This window comes from Bos taurus, chromosome 3, assembly GCF_002263795.3.
Source record: "Bos taurus isolate L1 Dominette 01449 registration number 42190680 breed Hereford chromosome 3, ARS-UCD2.0, whole genome shotgun sequence".
Classification (NCBI taxonomy): Eukaryota; Metazoa; Chordata; class Mammalia; order Artiodactyla; family Bovidae; genus Bos; species Bos taurus.
Window position 1 is genome coordinate 115,234,514 of NC_037330.1, and position 22,715 is coordinate 115,257,228.

The 22,715-nt window shown below is 52.1% G+C and overlaps 1 protein-coding gene across 9 annotated transcripts in view; it reads left to right on the plus strand.

The window, feature by feature from the left end:
- AGAP1 (ArfGAP with GTPase domain, ankyrin repeat and PH domain 1) overlaps window positions 1-22,715 on the plus strand; it is a 561,115-nt gene that overhangs the window by 190,360 nt on the left and 348,040 nt on the right. For all 9 annotated transcript variants that reach the window (XM_024990256.2, XM_024990257.2, XM_024990258.2 and 6 more), the window contains exon 3: window positions 6,220-6,307. In XM_024990256.2, the coding sequence (XP_024846024.1) occupies window positions 6,220-6,307 (88 nt within the window). The remainder of the gene's footprint in view (window positions 1-6,219; window positions 6,308-22,715) is intronic.

Here is a 22,715-nt window from a genome sequence, read left to right on the forward strand (position 1 = left end):
GCTCCTCTGTCCTCCACTATCTCCTGGAGATGTAAAGCTTAGACGTTGACTGAAGTAAAAAGTAACTTGAGTTTGTTGCAGTCATACCTCTGAGCCCCTCTGCACTTGGCACCCCTCACCTTAAGGTGGAAACAAGGACCGATAGAACTATTAAATGATCACGTTGCTGTGCGATCAGTGGCATTTGGAGGGTGTGTGTGTGTATGTGTGTATATGTGTTTTTGTGTGTGTGTGTATATGTGTGTTTGTGTGTGAAACGTCTCATGTGGCGGACTCTGACCGTGCTGACGGCAGGTGAGTTCCTTCTAGGTCTGACCTTCCTCAGTGACGCCTTCCTTGGGGGAGACCACGGGGCCCGCCGTCCCAGGGCGCTCCAGAGGTGCGGGTTCAGCCCAGCCCCGGGACAGTGCCGCTCCGTCCCGTGCGCTCTTGAGACACGTCCCCAGCAGAGGGCTGATCCCGTGGGCCCCGGTCAGGAAATGCTGTCAGCAGTCTCGGGCCAGCAGCCAGAGATGCTACTCAGAGATTTCCAGGAAGGCTTCTTAGTTCCAGATCGGCCCTCCTGAGCCAGCCAAAGTGGGTGAGGTTCTGCCGGCAGAGTGAAACAGGAGGAACAGCACTGAGATGAGGAAGGTGCTCTCTCTGTGTGGGGTGCGGAGTACCTGCCTGGAGGAGCCTCCGCCTTTAGTCCTGAGTGGGTCTGGAGTTGTCCCCCCCTCGCAGTGCGGACGACTGAGCCTCGGATGTTAAGATGTGCCCAAGGGGACTGCCCTGGTGGCCCTGTCGTTAAGAATCTGCCCTGCGGTGCAGGGGACACAGGTTCATCCCTGGTCCAGGAACTAAGACCCCACATTCCACGAAGGAAATGAAATAAGCCTGTGCACCACCGCTGAGATCCGGTGCAGCAAAAGAAATAAACATAAAAAAGTTGAATAAAGAAGGTGCCCAAAGAGCTCCAGTTCATATGAGGTGGGCTTCCCTGGTGGCTCAGCCGGTAAAGAATGTGCCTGCAATGCGGGAGACCTGGGTTTGATCCCTGGGTTGGGAAGATCTCCTGGAGAAGGGAAAGGGTACCCACTCCAGTATTGTGGCCTGGAATTCCATGGACTGTACAGTCCATGGGGTTGCAAAGAGTCAGATACGACTGAGCGACTTTCACTTTAGTACAAGATGGAGCCGGATTTGAACCCGGCGTTTGTCTGCATCAGCACCGCGGGCAGAACTGTCTGCAGCGTGGAAAGGTTCTCTTTCTTTGCTGCCCGAGGTGGAAGCCGTGGGCTCCATGTGGCTGTGGAGCTTTTGAAGTGTGGCCCGTGCAGGTGAGGAGCTGAGGATTGAAGTGTCATCTGAGGATCAGACCCTCTGGTTTAGACCCAGTTTGGGGAGCTGAAGGTGTTAATGGTTCTGCCAGAGCCCCACACCAGCCCATGATAACTGAGGGTGCCTCCCACCCAGACCTGTTCTCTGCTGGTGTTTCCGAAGCATGCAGTGTTCTGGAATCAATGCCTGGAGGGGTGGGGTGGCCGTGTTAACAGGTGGATTTACGATCCTGAAACAGAACTCTCTCGTAAAGTTGGCTGGAATTCACAGGAGGGGTGGACTGCATCTCATGGACAAGTAAATGCAAAGGATTCTGGAGTTCTTCTGGGGAAGGCCCTGCCCCCTTCCCCACGGGCTGTGTGGGGCGGGCCAGGGCCCCCGCTGGCGCCCTCCTTATGGGGGAGGAGCAGCAGGCAGCCTGGCCTCCCCGGGAGACCCCTCCTGTGCCGAGGCGTTCCCAGCATCTGCAGAAATGGTCCTCTGTCCAGGGGCAACCTCTGCGTGTGTCCACAGGGCTGCGATTCCGTCCTGCTGGGCGCGGCCCCCAGGACAGGTGGCCCCTGAGGTCAGTGCCCCTCAGATCCCCGACTCCGTTTCAGAAATGCAGCAGGTCCGCGACATGATAGCAAGCCTCAAGTGGGCTCTTTAGATCGTGTTTGAGCATAAATCTTCTGGAATCTGTCAAACAGAAAAATGTCAGTGTTCGCTTGCTTTCTTTCTGGCCCCATTGCCTGGCTTGCGGGACCCTAGTTCCCTGACCAGGGATTGAACCTGGGCCCTCGGCAGTGAGAGTACCAAGTCCTAACCACCCAACTGCCAGGGAACGCCCTAGTGTTGGCTTTCTTTTCCGGACGGGCAGCACCAGGCTGTCTGCTTCCTGAGGTGGGGTCGGTAGTGGGGAGATGATGAGTGGCCAGCTGCTGCCGGCCTCCCTGCCGCGGATCCACACTCGGGCCCCTGTGGACGTCTGCAGGCAGCACGCACTGACCGCTCACCTCCAAGCAGAAAGGAAAGGACTCCTGAGATTGCCGGCCTCATAGAGGAGGGCCTCAGTCCACAACTGGTCACATCCCGTTTGTGTGTTAATGTTGAATTCCCAACTGGGATTTTGAACCAAAAGCCTCAATTTTCTTTTCAGCCAACTCCGTGTTTAGCAGGTAAGCAGTGGAGTGTGGGCAGTAGAGAGATCAGTTTAGAAAGACGCCTCGTGCGGCCTGACAGTTGACAGTTCTGCCCCGAGAATGCCCAGGCCCTCGGTGGTCACGTGTTGCCACCAGAACACACGATTCTGTAAATTTCAGGGCACCTTTACCCGCGTTACCTTGCTTCTTCCCGAGCCTGGAGACCCAGGCTGGCTCGATTCCATTCTTCTCTGGTTTGTATCCAGGAGCTGTTCACAGATCCCAGCACAGCTTTGCAGCTTCAAGAGCATTTTCATCCCTTGTTTTATTCCCTCCTCACAGCTGGCTGTTAGTTTCTGCCAGTGTTTCAAATTAAAATAAAGCCCATGGTGTGCACACATAAGAAAGTGTCTGAGGTGACCATTCAGTTCAAATAAAACACCTTCCCCCCTGCCCCGTGTGGGGGATCGAGTGATTTGATCCTTGCAAGGGGTGAGTTAATTCTTTGCAAATCGTTGACGTGTCAGAAGGAGAGAATGTTTTCACACATAGAAAACACAGACTGAATAGTGTTTGATTTCGAGCACTTTCCTCCTCGGGAAAGAAGCAGCCTAATCTTAATTAAAAATTCAATTCAGTGGCATACTGTTTTGGATTTTCTCAGCGTGAAGCTGACAAACAGCAGGTACCCTTGAGCAAAAGAATAATTAATAGGTGAAAATTCTCAGATTATAGAGGCCCACGGCAAAGGGAAGACAGGAGTCCAATCAGGAAGGAAACAACTTTATTTAGGTTCTGTCCACATAGTCTGGAGCTTGGAGCCGTAGTGATAAAGCATCTCGTTTCTACTCATTGGTGTTGTTAAGTCATTCATCCATTTATCTTCCCAGTGTTGCGGGGGTGGGGTGGGGGGCAAGCGTCTGCCTTGGGCAGTGCTGGGAGGTAGAGAACCAGACACACTTGAGAGCCAGTCCCTTGTCGGCACTGGAGAGGGTCAGACCCGCAACATATGATGCTGGGGAAACAGGCAAGAGGCAGGCTGGTTGTGTGAGGAGGACGGTCAGGGAGCTTTGGGAGGAAGCATTATTTGAGGCCATGGCATTAAGAAGGCTTCTCAGAGGAGGTGACGTCTGAACTGCTGCTGAGGCATGCATAAGAGTTTGTTTCCAGTAGTGATTGATGGGGAAAGGTCTAGGTGTCCAGAGTCGGTGAGGCTGAGCATGGGGTTTGGCCACTGGCACACTGACGTGAAGCAGGGAAGGGGAGGTTGAGGACGGAAGGAGCCTGACTGGTGGGAAGGACAGGATGGGTTCAGGGTTTTAGGTCGAATTTTAATAATGTCAGATGTGTTCTGTTCTATTAATCTGTTTGTTGTCCTAGTTATTGGCACCGTCATCCATTTATCCAACCAGCCAACATAGCTCTCTCCTCCCTCCCTCCTACCTACTCATCCATCCACTCACCCACCTGTCCACCTCATCCACCCATCTATGCAGCCTTTTACCCACCCACCCATCAACCCATCCTCCCACCCATCCAGTCACTCACGCATCCATCCATCCACCCACCCACCCATCCACCCATCCATCCACCCACCCACCCACTCACCCACCCATCCACCCATCCATCCACCCACCCACCCATCAACCCATCCACCCACTCACCCACTCACCCACCCACCCATCCACCCATCTATCCATCCACTCCACCCACCCATCTATCCACCCATCCACCCACTCTCCCTCCCATCCACCCACCCATCCATCCATCAACCCACCCACCCATCCATCCATCAACCCATCCACCCACCCACCCATCCATCAACCCATCCACCTACTCACCCATCCACCCACCCACCCACGCACCCATCCCATATTTCCCAGCACTTTGTTGGGACGAGAAACTACTGAGTGTAGGGATACAGAGTGTCCTTGCCAGTATCTGAGACCTAGTTCTTGGTCTTGGGGGACATGATGTGGTGGGAGGTAGAGCCAAGAACGTCAGCAGTGTATAGTGTGCTGGGTGTGAAGAGAAGCATGGAGACCACCCTGAACTCTTGGGTGAAGTAGAGCAGGAGGACCTGGGTGAGTGAAGCGTGGGTGTGGTTCCCGCCTGGCCAGGGTGCCTCCATCAAGATTGATTGTAAGGATGCGGAGGGGACACTTTGTTGTCCATGAAATTCTTGGACTCCAGCCTGCAGCCAGAGTGAGAGGCTTCCCAAGAGTTGTGAAATGAGGGTGTCGCATTTTTACAGTGTTGATCGTAAAGAATCTCTGGTATTCTCGGGGTGAGGAGGGGGAGCTCCCAGGCAGGGTGACGAGCTAAAGGCTGTCCCGAGCTCCAGTGGACGGACTGCACCGCCTGCCCCTTGGGGCGGAGGAGATGCTCACAAACTGTCCTCCGGGCGGGGGGGAATAGTCAGGTGTATACATGCGGAGCCTTGGGTGTGTGCGGGTTTACCTGAATGGGGGTGGGGCTGAGGCAGTGGGAATCCGAAGCTCCTTACGAGGAGGTGGGATGTGGCCTTGGCTCCCTCAGGTGGGCTTTAGAATCCAGAATCCAGGGGATCTAGGGAAGGAGCCCACGTGGCTGAGACGGAATTCCAAGAGGAAGCCCAAGGCAGAAGTTTGCAGAGAACCTCATCTACAGCTTCTGGTGAAGGGCTGGGTCAGGACGAGGGGAAGGTGAGGGGTTTCAGAAACCAATTTGTTGGTGACCTTGAGCAGTGTCTTTGAAGCCATAGAGTCAAAAACTTTGTGGGGGGTGGTAGTTCAGGGTGAGCAGGGAGGTGTGCCCCGGAGGCCTGGCTGGCGGGAGAGCGAGGCAGATTCTTCCTGGGAGGAGACTGTATGCAGGGCAGGGCTCTTGTCCTGCTTTTCCTAAGCAGGAATTGATTTTGATGCCTCAGTGCGGCTTTGGGGGGTTAGTTCTAGTTGGGGAGGAAGAGGTTACCGTGCAGGAGGGTCTTCACACAGAAGATGGTGGGGGATGAGCTCCACAGAGTGGGAAGGGCGTCCCAAGGGGCGGTCCCTGCGTCCAGGTGTCAGCTGTGGGGAGCTGTGGGAGCGAGAGCTGTCTACAAGGGAGCTGTCTCTGGCAGAAGATGGGATAAAGCCAGCCTTGCACCCTGGAGATGGTGCGTTCCTACCTGCTGGGACGGTGGTCTCTCACATTTCTCTGGAGCCATGTTTCAGGGAGGATGAACACCTTGGCCGCCTTGACCACGGGCCTCTGGTGTTTCCTCATCTCAGCCCTGCAATGTGGGAGCCCGTGTCCAGAGACCGGGCCAGCTCGCCACCTCTGCCCTGCCTTGGTGCGGCTTTCTCCCCTCCAGTCCCTGCTGGACACTGTTCCTCCCGGACTCCTGATCCTGCCCCGAGGTCATGATGGAATGTATCAGAATGTCCCCTAACCTCTTTATGGCCCAGTACTGCCCCTGTGTCCTCTTTAACCTCATTCGTGCCTTGTTGAGAGTTTTGAGGGTCCCCAGTGCACGCTGGCGGGCTGTGCACCTTCCCAACGTAATCAGCACTCATGGGATCTAGAAGGATGCCACCACAGCCAATGTGTGTCCAAACCGTGTTGATTCCTCAGGCCGTGGAGACTGATGGAGATGTGTGATGTTAACTGAGGGTGCTGGAATCCCTTTTTCTCCTGGAGAAGAATTTAACGAGATGATGTTTCGGATTTCTGTCCGTTCCAGCCCTGTCTGTCTGCAGGTTGCTGAAAGCGTGGTACACTGACCGCTCCTTAGTGACTGTCCATTTCTGTGTTGCAGGGCATTGTGGGTAACTTGGCCAGCGGCAAGTCGGCCCTGGTGCACCGCTATCTGACCGGCACGTATGTCCAGGAGGAGTCTCCCGAAGGTATGCTCTTTTGGCAGACAGTCTCCAGCTCAAGAGAGTTTAGCTGGCCAAGGTTTCCGTTAGCGTATTCTAAATCATGACTGTCGTATACCCCATGGCAAGAAAAAGAACAAAGCACGAAGCAGCAGAAATTCGTAGCTATGTTGCTTTTTGGTAGTATTGTCAGCCAGCCAGTTACGTTCACTTCATCTCGGCATTGGGAGCAATAGAGTCAAACCACGAATCCTGTTAAATGTGCTCTTAGCTGGTGGTTCTGTCCCTCACAGCTGAGTCCAGTGTCACGCCTTTAAATATTACTGCTTGGACGTGTCTTCGCTTTGGACGTTGAGTTTATAACGTAATTTGTACGGACCTTTCCATAGTCGCAGGCCCGAGCACTTCCGATGACCACCACCATACGTTTGAGTGTGTTTCCCCCTTTATACTGTGCTCTAAACATGGAATAATCATTTCTGCATGAGAATAAGCTATTTATTTTGCCGTGAGGCTTTTACTTCTTCAGTTTAACATATCCACGTTTTGTTTTTCGCTTTAAATAAAACGATGGTAGTCAAGCTAGGAAACCAGGTAGCTTGCGTGTCCCCCCAAATCCAGCTAGAGTGTACACACACCGTTTTCTAAATTATATTTTCTCTCCGTGTAACCTTTTAAAAATCCAACTCTGAGACACTGAATTTCTGGTTCCTTCTTTTTCTTACTGGCTGTTCCATTCTTTGCAGATATGGATGCAGGTAACTATACATTTCCTTCATGGCAGCGCTTGTCTTGTTTGAAGAGCGAGGAGAGACCCAACTCTGTACTGTAGTCCTCCCTTGACTCCTCGTTCTGTGTTACCCATCCGATTTTGTTTTCATCTTATCCTTTTTTTTTTTTTTTTTTTTAAGTTAAACATTTCACCCTGTTTTGTCCCTTAGATGTCTTCTTAGCAGTAGTTCTGAGTAGCTTCCCATGTTCCCTGTAACACCTGTTCTAGTATTTAACTCTCGTTGCTGGGCACCTTGTAATCGTCGCGAAGTGTGTGGAAGGTGGAATTCTCTGGCCACCTTTGTTTGGGGCTCTGCCGTGACGTTGCAGAATTCTTGGTGGACACGTGAGAATGTTTTGGTTATCCATATCGACATGATGATTTCAGGGAGATTAGAGGTGAAGGCTTGGATGTGGGAGTCAAGGAGGAAAAGCATACCTAGACACGGAAAGATGGATGCAGATGCTAGACAGGTGCGTGCTGTAGAGAGGTGATGCAGGCGCCCCCGTTCTCCTCTCCTGGACGCTGGACTTGGGTGTGCTGGCGTACCTGTGCCTTTGAGTCTGAGTGCGGGTTTCAGCCGTCGTCACCTGGATTACACCCCAAGAGTCTTTTAGAGACTTTTTTTCTTGGGTTTCTACTTATTCCTCGGGGCAGGCTGTGTAGGTTGATGACCCTACCTCCTCAAGTCAGGCTGCCTGTGGGCCCGGGATACCCTGGGTTTCACTCGGGGGTGGGGGTCCTTAGATAGGTTACGTGGTCTGGGCCCCGGTTTCGCGGCCGCACGCTGGCCTCTCTCCTGCCTGACCTGACGTCTGGTGTGGCTGGCGGGGGTCCCCGGCCCTCCCGCCCGTGGCCAGCTCCCGCTCCCCCGCCCGTGGTGCTGTTTGTCGTTGCTGTGACTTTGCCGTTTCCACGTCTGCCATCGCGTTCGGGCCTCGCTGTGCTTTCCTTGTGGCGGACCCTTAGATTTTGATGAAATGGAAGCCTTTCTCTTGCGTGTTTGTGCATCAAAAGTAAAACCATCCCCAGTGGGGGGACCTAAACACGACCTCTTAGTAGCCCCGCTTTCTCCACTTTTCAGGCAGTCGTTCTTAACGATGCGAATTTCACGGTGTCATGTGATTTTCAGAATACATCCATTGTAAAGCGGGGAAGCATCTCGGGTTCACTCTCAGGATGTCCTTTCTTCCATCTGCAGGGTGGAAGTGTCTCACCCCTCAGCAGGGCCGGTGCCCAAGGGCTCCCGGGTCAGGGGATAGAGTGTCCGCAATCTTTGCTCTCACCTTCAGGGCCTGGCCCTGCCACCTGGCCACCTGTCTTCTCATTGTTTGATTCCGGGTCAAGGGATTATTCTTGGCATTGCCAGCAGCCTACAGGGGTGCCCGCCGTGGACATGTGTCAGCGCCCCCGGGTCCTGGAAGAACCGTGAGCAGATGCCCCCTGGTGCCTGGAAGTCTTTAGCCCCCCCATGGGCCCCTGTTTCCCAAGGGCCGCCAACCCTGGGCCCAGGCGGCCTGGGTGCTTCTTTACATTTCTTCTCCAGACCAGGGAACTGACATCCACGTGCCGGGGCAAGTCCCACGTGGTGGCAGGAGGGGCCCAGAATTTGTTGTTTCTGAAAGGAAATGCATGAGAAAAGCGTTGGCACGTAAAGACTCCTTGCTTCTGGTCCGGGAACCTGTAATTGCAAAGTGTTTTCAACCCTTGCCAGACGCCTTAACATCCATCAATTACCCATGCTTGCTTCCTTGAGAAGCTTGACAGCAGTGAACGTTCTGGAGCTTTCAGGCACCGTGTTGCCACCCAGGTTCATGGAGAATGTGGGAGCAGCGGGATCCTTTCCAGGAGGCGCCGGAAGCCAGTGATGCCATCACAGCTCAGCTGCATCTGCAGTGACTTTTGCAGCAAGGGTCAGGTCGGGGCACAGCTGCTGGTATTATGTCGTGGGTGCTGGGCTGAGGGGTCTGGACTCTGGGTGAGCTGTGAGACCCTCCCATTTCCTTGCTGTTGTTATCGAAAGTGTGAAAGGGTTAGTCGCGCAGTTGTGTCTGACTCTTTTGGGATGGATGGTAGCCCTCCATCTCCTCTGTCCAAGGAATTCTCCAGGCAAGAATACTGGAGTGGGTAGCCTATCCCTTCTCCAAGGGATCTTCCTGACCCAGGGATCAAACCTGGGCCTCCTGCACTGCAGGCGGATTCTTCACCACTGAGCCACCGGGGAAGCTTACCGATTTATCCCCCTTGCCTCTTACAGAGTGACACCCCGCCGTCTCCACGGGGCAGCAGCTTTCCATGGGGGGCGTGTTGCTGTGGGCTCTGTGCACACAGCTCACGGGGGCTTCCCTGCGCTTCTCCTGTCTGCACAGGGCTGTCCTTTTGCTTTAATTAATATGTAAAAAATCTTTAGTGGACTCATCCCTGAACGTTCATCGGAAGGGACTGACGCTTAACCTGCATCTCCAGTACTTCGGAGCTAATGCAAAGACTCATCAGAAAAGACCCTGATGCTGGGAAGATTGAGGGCAGGAGGACAAGGGGGCGACAGAGGATGAGATGGTTAGAAGGCACCATTGACTCAATGGACATGAGTTTGAACAAGCTCCGGGAGATGGTGATGGACAGGGAATCCTGGCATGCTGCAGTCACTGGGGTGCAAGGGGTCGGACATGACAGCACCTGAATGACAACAACAATCCTTTAGTGTTACTCTGACCCATGGTGGGGGCATCTCTAGATGCCTGAGAAGGAGAAGGTGGTCAGCGCCTTCTGTTTTCACATCCCCAGGCTTCTCCCGAGTGCAGGTTTCATCCGCTTTTAGAGGATGACATCTGTCGTGCGTTCATTGTGTGATCCGTTTTGGTTGATACTTTATTCTTGTGGCAAAGATAGCTGACGCATCCACTTTAGGTTATTTTAAAGATACAATTTGGAATGAGGGAATAGATTTAATTATTATGTGTGTTTTTATAAATAGTGAATTAGCAATGTACAGGGCTTCCCTGGTGGCTCAGATGGTAAAGTATCTGCCTGCAATGAAGGAGACCCAGGTTCGATCCCAGGTCAGGAAGATTCCCCATGGAATAGGAAATGGCAATCCACTCCAGTATTCTTGCTTGGAAAATCCCATGGACAGAGGAGCCTGGCGGCTACAGTCCATGGGATCACAGGAGTTGGACACGACTAAGCGACTAACACTTCCTGCAATGCAAAAGTAGGTAACTCAGTCGGGAACCTGAAGTATTAACACAGAAGTATTAATAATACAAACAGTAAAATTTGGGGGCATGCACATAACATTTTTAATCGTGTGTATGTGTGTGAGACAGCGTGTGTGTATCCGAGTCCTTAGGGCTGCCTTGACAAGTGACCACAGTCTGGGTTGCTTGAAACCAGAGCTGTATTCTCAGGGCTCCAGAGGCCGAGAGTCCAGGAGCAAGGGCTTCACAGGCTGGCTGTTGCCAGAGGGAACTCGGGAGAGTCCGGGTCCTGGTTACTGCCAGCCGGGCGATCTTGGGCCTGCGGACGCATCTGCAGTCTCTGCCTTGTCATCCAGGGGCTCCTCCCCATGTCTGAGTCCACGTTTCCCTCACGTCATGAAGATACCCGGCTCTGGACGTTGGCCCACAGGTACCGAGGGTTTGGAATGGATCGCATTTTTAGGGAAAGTTAACCCACGGCAGCATGTGTATAGTACACCCTGGGCGTTGAGGCAGAGCTGTTGAAGTTGCCCCGTTACTTCTTAGTGAGACGAAGAATTTGGAGCTGCCGCAGGCCTCACTGGCCGGGCCCACGCTGGTCTCCTGGAACGTCAGAAAGATTCGGTCGGTTTACATGTGCCCTTCACACCGATGATGGAATTTCACAGCTGTCACTCACTTCCGATGGAAATTACTCCTCTGCCGTCCGTGCCCTGCTTACGGCTGCTGGTGCGGCCAGTGAAGGAGGATCTGGGCGTGTAATCAGAGTTACCAGCTCGTGTGTTTGGATGCTCGATGTCCACCGTGCACCCCCGCCTCCCTGCCACAGACCCCATGTGTCTGCCGCTGTTTTTAACTCCCTTCAAGATAAGAGGAGAAAGGAAGGAAACTCAGGCTGCCCAGTATTATGCGGGGATTTGATAGAGAACATGGGCAGCCTGAGCCGCGTCCCCTTGCAGCTGGGAGACCGTGGTGTCCCCAAGGGCTTTGAACTTCCGGCGTCTCTCTCTGTGTTCCTCCCTCGTGTCTCCTGCCATGGGCCACACAGAGGACCTGGGGCCCAGAAAGGCTGGTACCCAGCAGCTGTCCTCCCGGTGGTGGGGGCGGGGAAGGGACCCATCAGCTCTGAGACGGATCAGACCGTCCAGCGGATGGAGTAGTAGATGTTGAGGGTGGTGGGCTGTGACGGTGCCGGGGGCGATGCCTCCATCTGTCTCTGCTCTCAGGTCCCTCCAGCCCACATGTATGGCAGTACCCACCGCCACCCCAAAACAGAAAACAGGGACTTGGATCTAGGAGTTTTGGCTCTGCACCCTTCCTTTGACAAGCAGAACAGACTAGGATGGTCCGAAGAGTGTAGGCAGAGAATGAAAGGTGGGTCTTCCCCAAGGGATGTGCTGGAGGTGGGGAGGGAAGCCCGTGTCCTTCCCAGGTAGGAGGAGGAGAGGGACAGTCTTCCACATAAAGAGGAGGGGCTGAAACGGAAGAGGGGGACAGAAGAAACCTGAATGTCTCGCTGAAGTAAGGGAAGGTGCAGGACAAGATAACGGCTAGTCAAGGAAACTTTACATAATGTGTGTAAGTCAAGGTGAGAAATCAGGCTTTCTGAACGTAAGTCATAGAATGTGGGATGTGCTTTTGCACTGGGCCCTGGGGTGTGGGGAAGTATACAGGGTGTGTCTTGACTCTTAAAAACCTTGCTGAAAGGAGCCTGGAGCTGTTTCTCTTGTTGGTACGGATGTGCGGAGTTTGATAGACTTAGCAGTTTCACGGGAAGAAGGGAACTGGCTTGCCTTCCTGGGACAGGGACCTGTACATGCCCAGCGCCGTCTTTACTGCCGACGTGGTGTGTGGTGGGGGAGGAGGGCTGAGTGATTTCAAGGATGGAGCAGGACCGCGGCAGGAGGGCGGCAAGCTGGTGACCCAGGAGCAGCAACATCTTTCCCAGGAGCCCCAGAGCATCCAGGCACGTGGGGGTCTCACGGCTGGGGTGCCTGGATGCCCAGGTGTCCCCAGGGATGGGGCTGCCCTCCTCCTCGAAGCCCTGAGCCTCCGTGCCAGGCCCGCAACTCACTTGCCTGTGGTTGAAGCCTGGGTTCCCACCCTGCCTCGGCCGCTTAAACTCTCGGTCCTCCGGGCCTGGGGTGAGTCAGCCAGCCGCCTGAATGTGGACTTGCTCCCTCTGCTCCGAGAGTCGTTTGCAGGGATTGAGAGGGTAAACACGTAGACGACTCTGCTTAGCGCTGGCGCAGAGCTGGCCGGGGCCCAGGGATGCGCAGCTGGTCCGTACGGGTCCTGCTCCTTTGCTGCTGTGTCTTCTGCTCCAGGTAAACAGCCTTCCTCCTCAACTCTTCTCCCCGGTATGACTTGAGGACCTCGTGTCTACCAGGAGCAAGATCGTGATGCTCACCCCCAGCCCCAACCCAGCCCTCTGCTCCTGCCCCAGACAGCCTGTTCCTTGACCAGGCTCCCAGGACCAGCGAAGTTATTCCTGCAGCTCAGCTCAGGACAGCAGAGCTCTGTATGAGATGCCTGGGACCTGCATTGTGGTCATCTGGAAACAAGAGAAAAGAAGAGAATTTAGAGTGGGCTGGGGGCTTCCCTGGTGGCCCAGTGGCTAAGGACCCCTGCTCCCAATGCAGGAGGGGGTCCGGGTCTGACTGCCCCCACCCCAAGTCAGGCAGCTAGATCCCGTATACTACAACTGAGAGTTCGCATGCTGCAAGCAAATACCCCTCCTGCTACAACCAAGATGCAGCACAGCCAAATAAAAAAATAAATAAAAGTAGTAAAAAAAAAAATAGTGAGTTGACCACATCCCCGGTGGTGTGGGTTGAGCCTGAGTTCGCGGGTTCTTTCCTGCCCCGGGGTGGGGTTGCTGTCTGGGCTGCGGGGGAGGTCAGGAGCTTCTCTGGTTGCACGTGCCTCAGCGCCCCGGGGGCCCCCAAGAAGGGTGAGGAGCACCCCCCATCTTCTCCTTCTCCTCCCCGGTGTGTCCAGCCCGACAGTGCCCGGCGAGGGTGACCAGTCCAGGGTGACCTTGCCACTGTGCCCCGCCGGTTCCTAGCTGGGATGCCACCTGCTGGCTGTGGTCACTTCCTCTGGAAGCAGGGGTCTGCTAGGTCACCTCGAGCTGGACGTCTCTCTGTTAATCCCTGCGTCCCTGGAGGACCCCCTGGAATTGTTCCCCGACAGATGCGCGTATCGTCAGGGCAATAAAAGCCTTCTCAGGAGCCTGTGTATCTTAAATCACTTTTTAAAAAATGAACTGTTTAGAACGAATGTTTACTTCGTTTCTTAGAAACAAGCCATGTGGTAAATACCAGCCTTTATTTTCTGGGACATACGAAATGCATTTTAACTGTCAGCTCCAAAAATCCTTTCCAAATCAAATAAACTTTAAAAAAAATTTTTTGTCAGCTACCACTGCTCAGCAGATGTTAGGCCTATTTCTGAACGCGTTCTTGGGTGCTGCTTAATGTTCCAATGAACGAAATCTGTAAACGCTAATAAAATTTGAGGAGTTTTGAAATCTAGCCAGTTCAGTGTTTCCACGTAATTTTACCATGTTACTTGCAACCAAGTGATTAAAAGTACATGAACATTTTTTAATGAGGAGTATCTGAAACCTTATGAAGAGCCTGCTGGTAGGTTGGCTTAGTAGGTAAAGCAGCAGTCAGTCAGTTCAGCCACCTTCTCTAATTATTGCAGATGCTAACCCGGTCTCTAACAGTAGACATATCGTTGACCCTTGTCATCGTCCTGATCTGTTTAAACAGCATGCTAAATGACTGTCCCCTCGCACATAAGCCATATTGAGGATCAGATAATGTTGCCTTTAAAACAGGCGAAGAATGCTAAAATTATCGCGTTTCTTTATTTCAAAGAAATAAAGAGAAAATAGGTTCTGCTTCATTTTTAACAAGAAAAAAAAAAGGCCGTAAAATTAAGAGTAAGGAGATTATGTTTTTGGCATGGACAGAGTTGGCAGGACAAAATGTGTCTCTGAGCCGGTTGTCTGGAACTCTGAACACACCGTCCCGTATTGTTATAATTAATTCAGCGGGAACCCGGGGGCCTGCTGAGAGCTGGGCACTGCGCCTGCGGTCGGGGCGGGCGCTCCCGAGAGGAGGCGAGGCTTCAGGACGAATGGCTGTAGTCGCAGGTGGTCATTTACACCTGAGCAGCTGTGCACGCTGGCTTCTCCCGGGAAGCGTCCCACACGCTCGGTCGTGTCGTTTGACCCCCAGAGCCCCCCAGTAGTAGCCTGCGTGCTGGGGGACATGGTTGTTGCTTCCCTGAGACACCTCCTGACTTCACAGATGACAAAACCACTTCCTTCATAGGAAAAAGGGAGACTGGGGTCTTGAAAGTTTTATTGTCAAAATGACAGATCATTTTTTCTAGAGAAATGTTAAGCCCCAAGAAGGGTTTTTTTTTTGAGCTTTAAGTGGTAGTTTAGTAGCTAAGTCATGTCCAACTTGTACAGTCCCCTGGCCTGTAGCCCACCAGGCTTCTCTGTCCATGAGATTCTCCAGGCAAGGAGACTGGAGCGGGTTGCCATTTCCTCCTCCAGGGGACCTTCCCGACCCAGGGATCGAACCTGGTCTCCTGCATTAAAGGTGGGTTCTTTTCCGACTGAGCTACCAGTTAGAGCATGACTTGACTGCATGTTAGACAACAGTTGTTGGGCCTGTCGGAGCTGACGCCCCTCCTGCCCGCCAGCGTGTTCGTCCTGAGACACACCGGCTGGACACCCTCCGCTGAGTCCTGACACTGTTTCCAGGGGAATGAGACGGTTCCTGAGAGTGTTCCAGCTCCACCCCCGGAAATGGGAGGTGACATTCCCAACGCTCAGGGCCTTGTCCCCAGCAGGAACCTCGAGGGCAGACGGCTGTCCCGCAGCGGTCACCCCCAGCCCATGCAGTCAAAGGACTGGATGCATCTCTCTTTTTTTGCAGTCTGCACAAACGTGTATTTACAAAACAACCACGTTACATATACACAGGCTTTTGACACACAGTAGTTTAAACTGTCATGTCTTTTTACTCCTAGAAGGTAAAGAAAAAATTTAATAAACTAATCCTTTTTGCTGTTTTTATACAAAGTGACAGGTCATGCACTTTTTTCTTTTTTAAGTTTTAAAGTCTTTTGCTAAGTGCAAACCCTGGATTCCTGTGTCCAGTTTTAAGGCAAGAATGGGACCATTGCAGAGCAGTCTCTCTCTCGGGGGAGCAAGCCTGGAGGGGGAGGTGCCGGCTGCTTCCCAGGCCGCTGACCCCAGACCTTGGGTGGGGGGGCATTGTTGCATTTCTAAAGTCTTCTAAGAATAAACAAAAACAAAACGCCCCACGCAAACAAGGCTTCTGCCCACAAGGCCTGGAGTATTGACTGTCCGGCAGCCCCTCCCAGAGACAGTCTGAGACCCCTGCCCTGCGGTGTGTCCACACTTCAAGGTGTGACCTGCAGAGGACTCTGGGTTTCTCCACAGGATCCCAACTCACAGCCACCAGCCCGTTTTAGTTTTCTCGAAGCAAACACCTGAGTTGCATGCAGAGGACTGTGTGTGAAACGACAGTTCTATGTTTATTTTTAAATGTATTCAAAAATATAGCTCACATGACACAAATAATTTTTTTTTAATAAGTTCTTTTCACACTGGGAAACACTAGTTTAGAGCAGTCGCGTCTGAGAGACGGAGAGACCGTCTGGTCGGCCCCTGGTGGATGCAGGCCAGCCCACCCCACGCCCACACCCATCTTGCTGAGGCACCTGCCCCTGGGCACGTCTCGGGCCCTGGCCGGTGGGGCCTGGCCTCGTTTTTTAAAGCCACCAGGTGAGCAGCTGGGCTCTGTGTCCTGCGGACTCAGTCCTTTGTGTAATTTATCCTTTTTGATGCTTAAAATAAATGTGCAACGCACTAAAAATAAATAACCTTAAGAATGTTTTTGCCCAAGGAAACAGATGTGCACCACTAAATATATTCCATTTACCACCAGACTATTTCAGAGACAGGAGTCAATGCTGGAACGTTCACCTACAGCCCCGGCAGTGAGCACTCAGTGTCCAGCCAACAGCCTCCCTCTTTGGTCACCCATCCATCCCTCGCTTTATTGACGCTTCTCAGATACCCCGTTTTTTTTAAAAAGACAAATTGAAGTTTTGCGGCTGCCTTGCACCAAGTGAGTTGTTGGTGGTTTTTCCCAGCAGCATTTGTTCCTCCGTGTCTCATATTTTGATAGTTCTTGCAAGACTTCAAACTGTTTTCAAGCAAAAAGCTTGTGGCTGGCTGAAGGCTCAGGTGATTTGGTCGGCCTTTTTTTTTAGCAGAGGCTTAAAATTAAGGTACGTATGTTGGTTTTTTAGACGTGATGCAGTTGAACGCTTATAAGTCTATGACGGTACGGTACGGACGTAACTTACGCGCCCTGGGAACCTTCCAGGTTTTGTGACTCACTTTATTGTGGTACTTTATTGTGGTGGTCTGGAGCTGAACCCACAATCGCTCCGATGAGCGCCTGAATATTAGATTCTATTAATATATGGAGGTGCCCATCATTTTGGAGAAATGGCCGTTTTCTCCTTCAGAGGGCTGATTCAAAACCAGACGCCCCGCTATGTCATCTGCTCAGGGGGTTCCCAGTGTGTTCCGGGGGACATGGACTGTGTCTGTTCCTGGTGCCTGGTCCCCTCCCATTCCCCATGCAGCCAAAAGGAAAAGCCTCGTCCCTTTCCTTTTTCTCCTACTGCCCTTGACAGTCAGAAATCCTGGGGACTTCCCTGGCGGTCCAGTGGTTGATTCCATGCTTCCAGTTCAAGGGGTGTGGTTTCCATCCCTGGTCGGGGAACTAAGATCCCATGTACCGTGCAGTGTGGCCAAGAAAATATATATTAAAAAAAAAAAAAAGTCCTGTCTTGTTCACTCTGTTCCTGGCATCACTCGCTGACGTGGAAGTCCCCAGGTAGGTTAGGAACACACCATGTGTGTCTTAATTGCTCAGTCCAACTCTTTGTGGCCCCATGGGCTGTAGCCTGCCAGGCTTCTCTGTCAACCTCTACTCTCGGGACAGCGGAGTGTGTGTCTGTCCTGAGAACAGGGCTTGATGGCTCAGCTGCCAGATTCAGGGGCCTCAGTGAGACCCCTGGTCACCCCGAGTCTCCTGCGGTTTGGGCCATGCAGGCTGCCTGTCTGTTGGAGCAGCCATTGAGTTACTGGGAGAAGCACCCAGTTCCGGGGAGGATGGTGTATGAACTTTGTGGGTAGGGGTGGGTTCTGGCTTCCCAAAACAGTTTTGCAGGAGAGTCCCAGCATGTGGAGCCAGGGCAGCCTGAGTGTGTCCGGGGCTCCAAGCCCCAGGGAACAGGCTACAGGCCCAGGCGCTGGCATCACACCTAGAGCATGAGCTGAGGACGGCAAGGTCCAGGCTTGTCTGTGCAGCAAGTGTCCCCTTTCCACTGTAGAGCGCTTGGACATCGTCACGAGAAAGGATGCTTCAGGCTCTGGGACCTGCCTGCCTTCTGGGATCACTGATGCTGTGGGGCATGGTTTACTCTGCAATATCTGAGATTCTGCAGCCGGGATTACAGAGACATGTTTTGTAGTGACCATGCTACCTTACAGCAGTTTTAGGGGGTATTTTTGCAGGTGGTTGTTTTGCCGTCGTTTAGTTGCTAGTTTGGCTGACTCTGTGTGACCCCATGGACTGTAGCCCACCAGGCTCCTCTGCCCATGGAATTCTGCAGGCAAGAATACTGGAGTGGGGTTGCCATGCCCTCCTCCAGGGGGTCTTCTTGACCCAGGGATGGAACCCAAGTGTCCTGCATTGGCAGGCGGATTCTTAACCATTGAGCCACCAGGGAAGCCCCCCACCTTTTTTTTCCACAGAGGAAAAGCTAATAAAACTTGAAGGTGGAACTGGGTCTGTCCTTAGTTGATGATGACCAGCCAGCCTGCACCTGCCCAGGGCTTCCATGTTTATTGTCTTGAAAAGGTGGTATTTGGAGGGGAGAGCTCTTAGCGGGTTTCACATGTTAAGCTGCCAATTTACATTTTCCTCAAAGCTCTTGAAGTTAAGATATAAGGAAGTTCAGTATGACTATTGAGCAACAAACCACTTCCTCAAACATTAATCTCAGATTTCTTTTTGAGCAGCAGTATCATTTTTACAAAATGCTTTCAGTAGCCCTCTGACACCTTGTGCTGGTCCATTAATAAAACTCGTACAAGTTCTAGTTTATAAATCTGACCCGCTGCTTATCAGGGATGGCAATGAAACTGTTTTAATGAACACAAAATAGCGCTTTAGGGTCTCCTGTTTCCATTTTACATCTGCCTTTTCACCCAGTTAATCTTTGCTTGTATTTACTTGATGTCAAGAAAACCTGAACTACACAAGTGAGACCTTAAAGATACATTCACTTCCTCTGCCATTTCAAGGTTACTCTTCTGTGAAGTAGATCCAGAAGTGTTGAAGCAGTAGGAACAGTGAGGTTCTTGAAATTCCAGGTTGAATTAATAAAAATCAGCCACTCATTCCCTAGAGGTGTTCAGGCAGGGGCCCCATGGACCATGGTGCTCACTAAATGCGCGGTGACATCCCCGGGAGTCAGCTGGTTAACTATTTGATTGTTGTTGCTTAACTGACTTGCATCACACAAAAAACTGTCATTGCACATGTACCCAGCGTGTCCCTCCCAAGAAGGTGGGATGTGTCCCAAAGCAGGTTGCTGGTTTTTGGAAGGCCGAGGTGATGGTGCAACCCCCCCAACACCCCAGCAGCGGGTTCTGCCTTTGCAGAGAGATAACCTGATGCAGCCAGAGCCACTGTCTTAGTCTGTGGCTTAGAGTGTAACACGCTTGCCAGTGCAAGTTGGTTGTTACTGTCACAGTTTCAAAACCAGTCATACATCTCTTAAAAAATACTACACTGGCCACTTTGCAACCCCCTACAGAGGCTCTGGAGAATGTTCCTGGGGGTGCACCTTGAACCCCCCTGCAGGATAAGAGCCCCCACCTTGACTGGCATGACAGCTCTTCAGCAGGGCCTCCGCGGCTCCGTCCTTAGAGAGTCTCTGTGGTTTCCTCCTGGAAGACCGTGTGCTCTGCAGGTCCGTGTCTTCATGCATTTCAGGACAGTCCCTCCGTACTTCACCGAGTTCTTTAGTTGGGCATTTGTTGTCAGAGGCAGCATTTCTCCTTCCCTTGGTTTCGTTTGTCTTCCTGTCAGTTAACTTCTGTCTCTTCGTCTCCTTGATGGAGTTTATTTCCTGCTGTTCCTCCTTGTCAGAATTTCAGCTTGGAGCGGTGTTTTCTTCTCTCCCTTATTTTCCACATTTTATTCATTTGTTCCAAAATGCCGGTTTGGTCCTCCATTCTAGAGGCTTCCATCTCTTCTGACGCTGTTTCAGATTCTTCTCCTGGAGCTCTCGTCTCGTTAAGTGCCTGTTAGTGAGTGGCATCAGGGAGGGAGGCGACTAGAAGGGATTTCCTTCTGCTTTTTGGGTTTTCTCTTCCATCTGCCCTTTGAGTTTTGCAGGCTCCTTTGCAACTCTCCCCCGCTGACCTTTTTTTTTTTTAGCCATGCCATGCAGCTTGCAGGATCTTGGTTCCCTGAGCAAGGACTGTACCCTGGCCACAGCGAAGAAAGCCCACAATCCTAACCACTAGGCCACCAGGAAACTCCCACAATCCCCTGTCCCCTTTTTTCCTCCTGCCGTATCTTCACATGATGTCTTTATCATTTCTGTAGCTTTTCCCTCCCTTTTCCTGAGATCGGCACGGTCCTGATGGCAGTCCATTGCAAGGGTGCATGTACTTCTCAGGCCGTTCACACTGGCTGGGGCTACCTGAGGGCTTCGTGGCGAGCCTTGTCCTGGGTGAGGTGTGGGAAGCCCCCCACCGCCACCAAGTTTGCTGGGGAAACAGGACACCGGGTAGAGGAGACCTGTCTGGACCAGAGGGACACCCCCCGTGCCTGCTCCTGTTCCCTCAGACCGCCGATACCCACCCCCTGCCAGAAAGTGCTGGATACGGGGCTGAGGCTGGGTGTTCCCTCCCCTGAGAGCCTGAGTATAACATGAGCCCTTTGTCCGCTGAGGGTGTCCCCTCCAGACCAAGGGGAGCTGCTCTTACAGGCAGGCCACTGCTCTCCAGGAACCTGCTGGGCGCCCACCCCGGTGGGCGGTGGGAGGGTGTGTGTGCTGCCCCTCGGGGCCCCTCCATGCAGTCTGCGTGTTGCAGGCACTTTGCCTCCAGAGAGCCTTAGCGGCTGCTAATCTTGGAACTTCCTCACGGTCAGGGGCCGGGACAGGAGGACCCTCTGCCCCTGGCCATAGCATCCCTCCTCCCTCGGGGACCAGGAGCCCCTGCCCACCTGGCTCTGGGGTCCTCCTTGATTTATTTGGCTGTGCTGGGTCTTCTTTACTGCACGAGGGCTTTCTCTGGTTGCGGCGATCGGGGGCCGCTCTCCAGTTGTGGTGTGCGGGCTTCTCGTTGCAGAGCACGGGCTCTCGAGCGAGCCGGCTTCAGTATTTGCAGCTCAAGAGCTTAGTTGCTCTGCAGCAGGTGGGATCTTCTGAGACCAGGGATCGAACTCCTGTCTCCTGCATTGGCAGGCGGATTCTTAACCACTGGACCACCAGGGGAGTCCCCTCCTTTTCTCCCCCTTCGCCCGCCCTGCTCCTTTTTATTCTTAAGGCCAGTGATTTCAAGGTGGTTTATGTGACGCTTTGCATCTTTTCTTGGTGGATGGTGAATTTTTTTTTCTGGTTGTTAACTACCTCTCCTCCCCCCGTCTCTTTTATTAGAAATGGAAGAAAGGGAAATTCCGTTACAGCAAAATTTGAGTCTTTCCTCTTACCCTGGAACTTTGCCTTCTTTCCTGATCTTTTGTCTTTGTCGTACTCAGGTCTGGATGGAATGAAGTTGTTGAAGACAGTAGCCTTTGTGTTAAATCCCATTTCACCTCAAGTCATAACTGTGAGCCTTTCACCTATGAACTTACTTACTAATCACCACGCATTAATTGGATCCTTACTCTTAGTTCATTTTTATAGTCGCCCCCTCCTTTTTTTAAAACAATAAGTTTAAAAAAGAAAATTGGCAGAGGAAATGAAGTCTGATTTGGTTAAATTTTATAATCGAATATGTTACCAATAAAACTTCTTTCCCAGTGTAAATATATGATCCAAAATTCATTTAAATATCACAACACAAAACTTCTCCAAAACCTCAGCGATAGGCATCAGGCTTCAGTATTTTTACCAAAGAGCAAAATTCATTTTAAGAAATTTTTGGCACATGATTAATTTTTTTATGTTCTCCTAGGGAGAAATGAAAAGATTCATTGTTGTCTCCAGTGTATTCCTCTCATCTCTCCAGTCCTAAATAATTAGGAGAGGACCCCCTTAGCAGATATTCTATTGTATTACTAGGCTAAGTAAGAAGAACGTTTTGGGCAGATGTCAGAAACGACAAGAATCTCGAAACTGTCCCTCTGGGAAAATCAGGCGCTCCTGAGCTGGGGCCCGGCGAAGGTGTCAGGACTGGAGGCCAGGACTTAGCAGCCGAACAACATCAACGATCAGCCTCTGCAGGGGGCTGTGTTATTTCTTCCTGTCTGCAATTATTCACAGGTGGGCCTGGTCAGGATGTTTCCTGTGAGCTAAACACAAGTATTTTTGCTTAATGCTCATTACCTGGGAGGCAGGGTTCCCGGAGATGGGCCATTGTATCATTTAATCTTATAGGCAATATCCCTTTCATGATGAACTTGTAACAAAATACAAAGGTGTTTTCCCTATCACAAAAAGTGTTGGGCAGGTCTGTTCCTTTTTAGTCTCCTAAGCACTAAGTTTCCTAAGGGTTCCCAGGTGGCGTTAATGCTAAAGAACCTACCTGCCAATGCAGGAGACATAAGAGATGAAGGTTCCATCCCTAGGTTGGAAAGATCCCCTGGAGGAGGGCATGGCAACCCATGTCAGTGTCCTTGCCTGGAGAATCCCCAAGGACAGAGGAGCCTGGTGGGCTACAGTCCATGCGGTCGCAAAGTCAGACGCTAAGTGACTTAGCAAGCAGGCACAGGGATGACTCATTTGCAGCTGAAGACAGCTTCCTTCCATGGTGGTGAGTGGAATGAGAAAAAGATACACGCCACCACCCACATTCTTGGTGTTGCCCTGTGGGTGTAGGGAATTACACAAGGCTTCCAGGCTCCTTTGCGGATGGTGTGTGCCATGAACTGTCACAGCAGAAATCCACACAGAAGAGAGAAGACGTGAGAACCGGGCGGCATGCGCGGGTTTGGGTCTCTCCCCCTCCTTTATCGGGGGCAGGGGGGCAGACTAATCAGCGTCTGAACTTCTTTTCCACCCAGTTAGATGTGGATGTTCTGGTGGTATTTGCACCGTAAGATGCTGTGAGGAGGATGAGATGAAGTGGGAAGAGAAGTGCTTTGTAAACTAT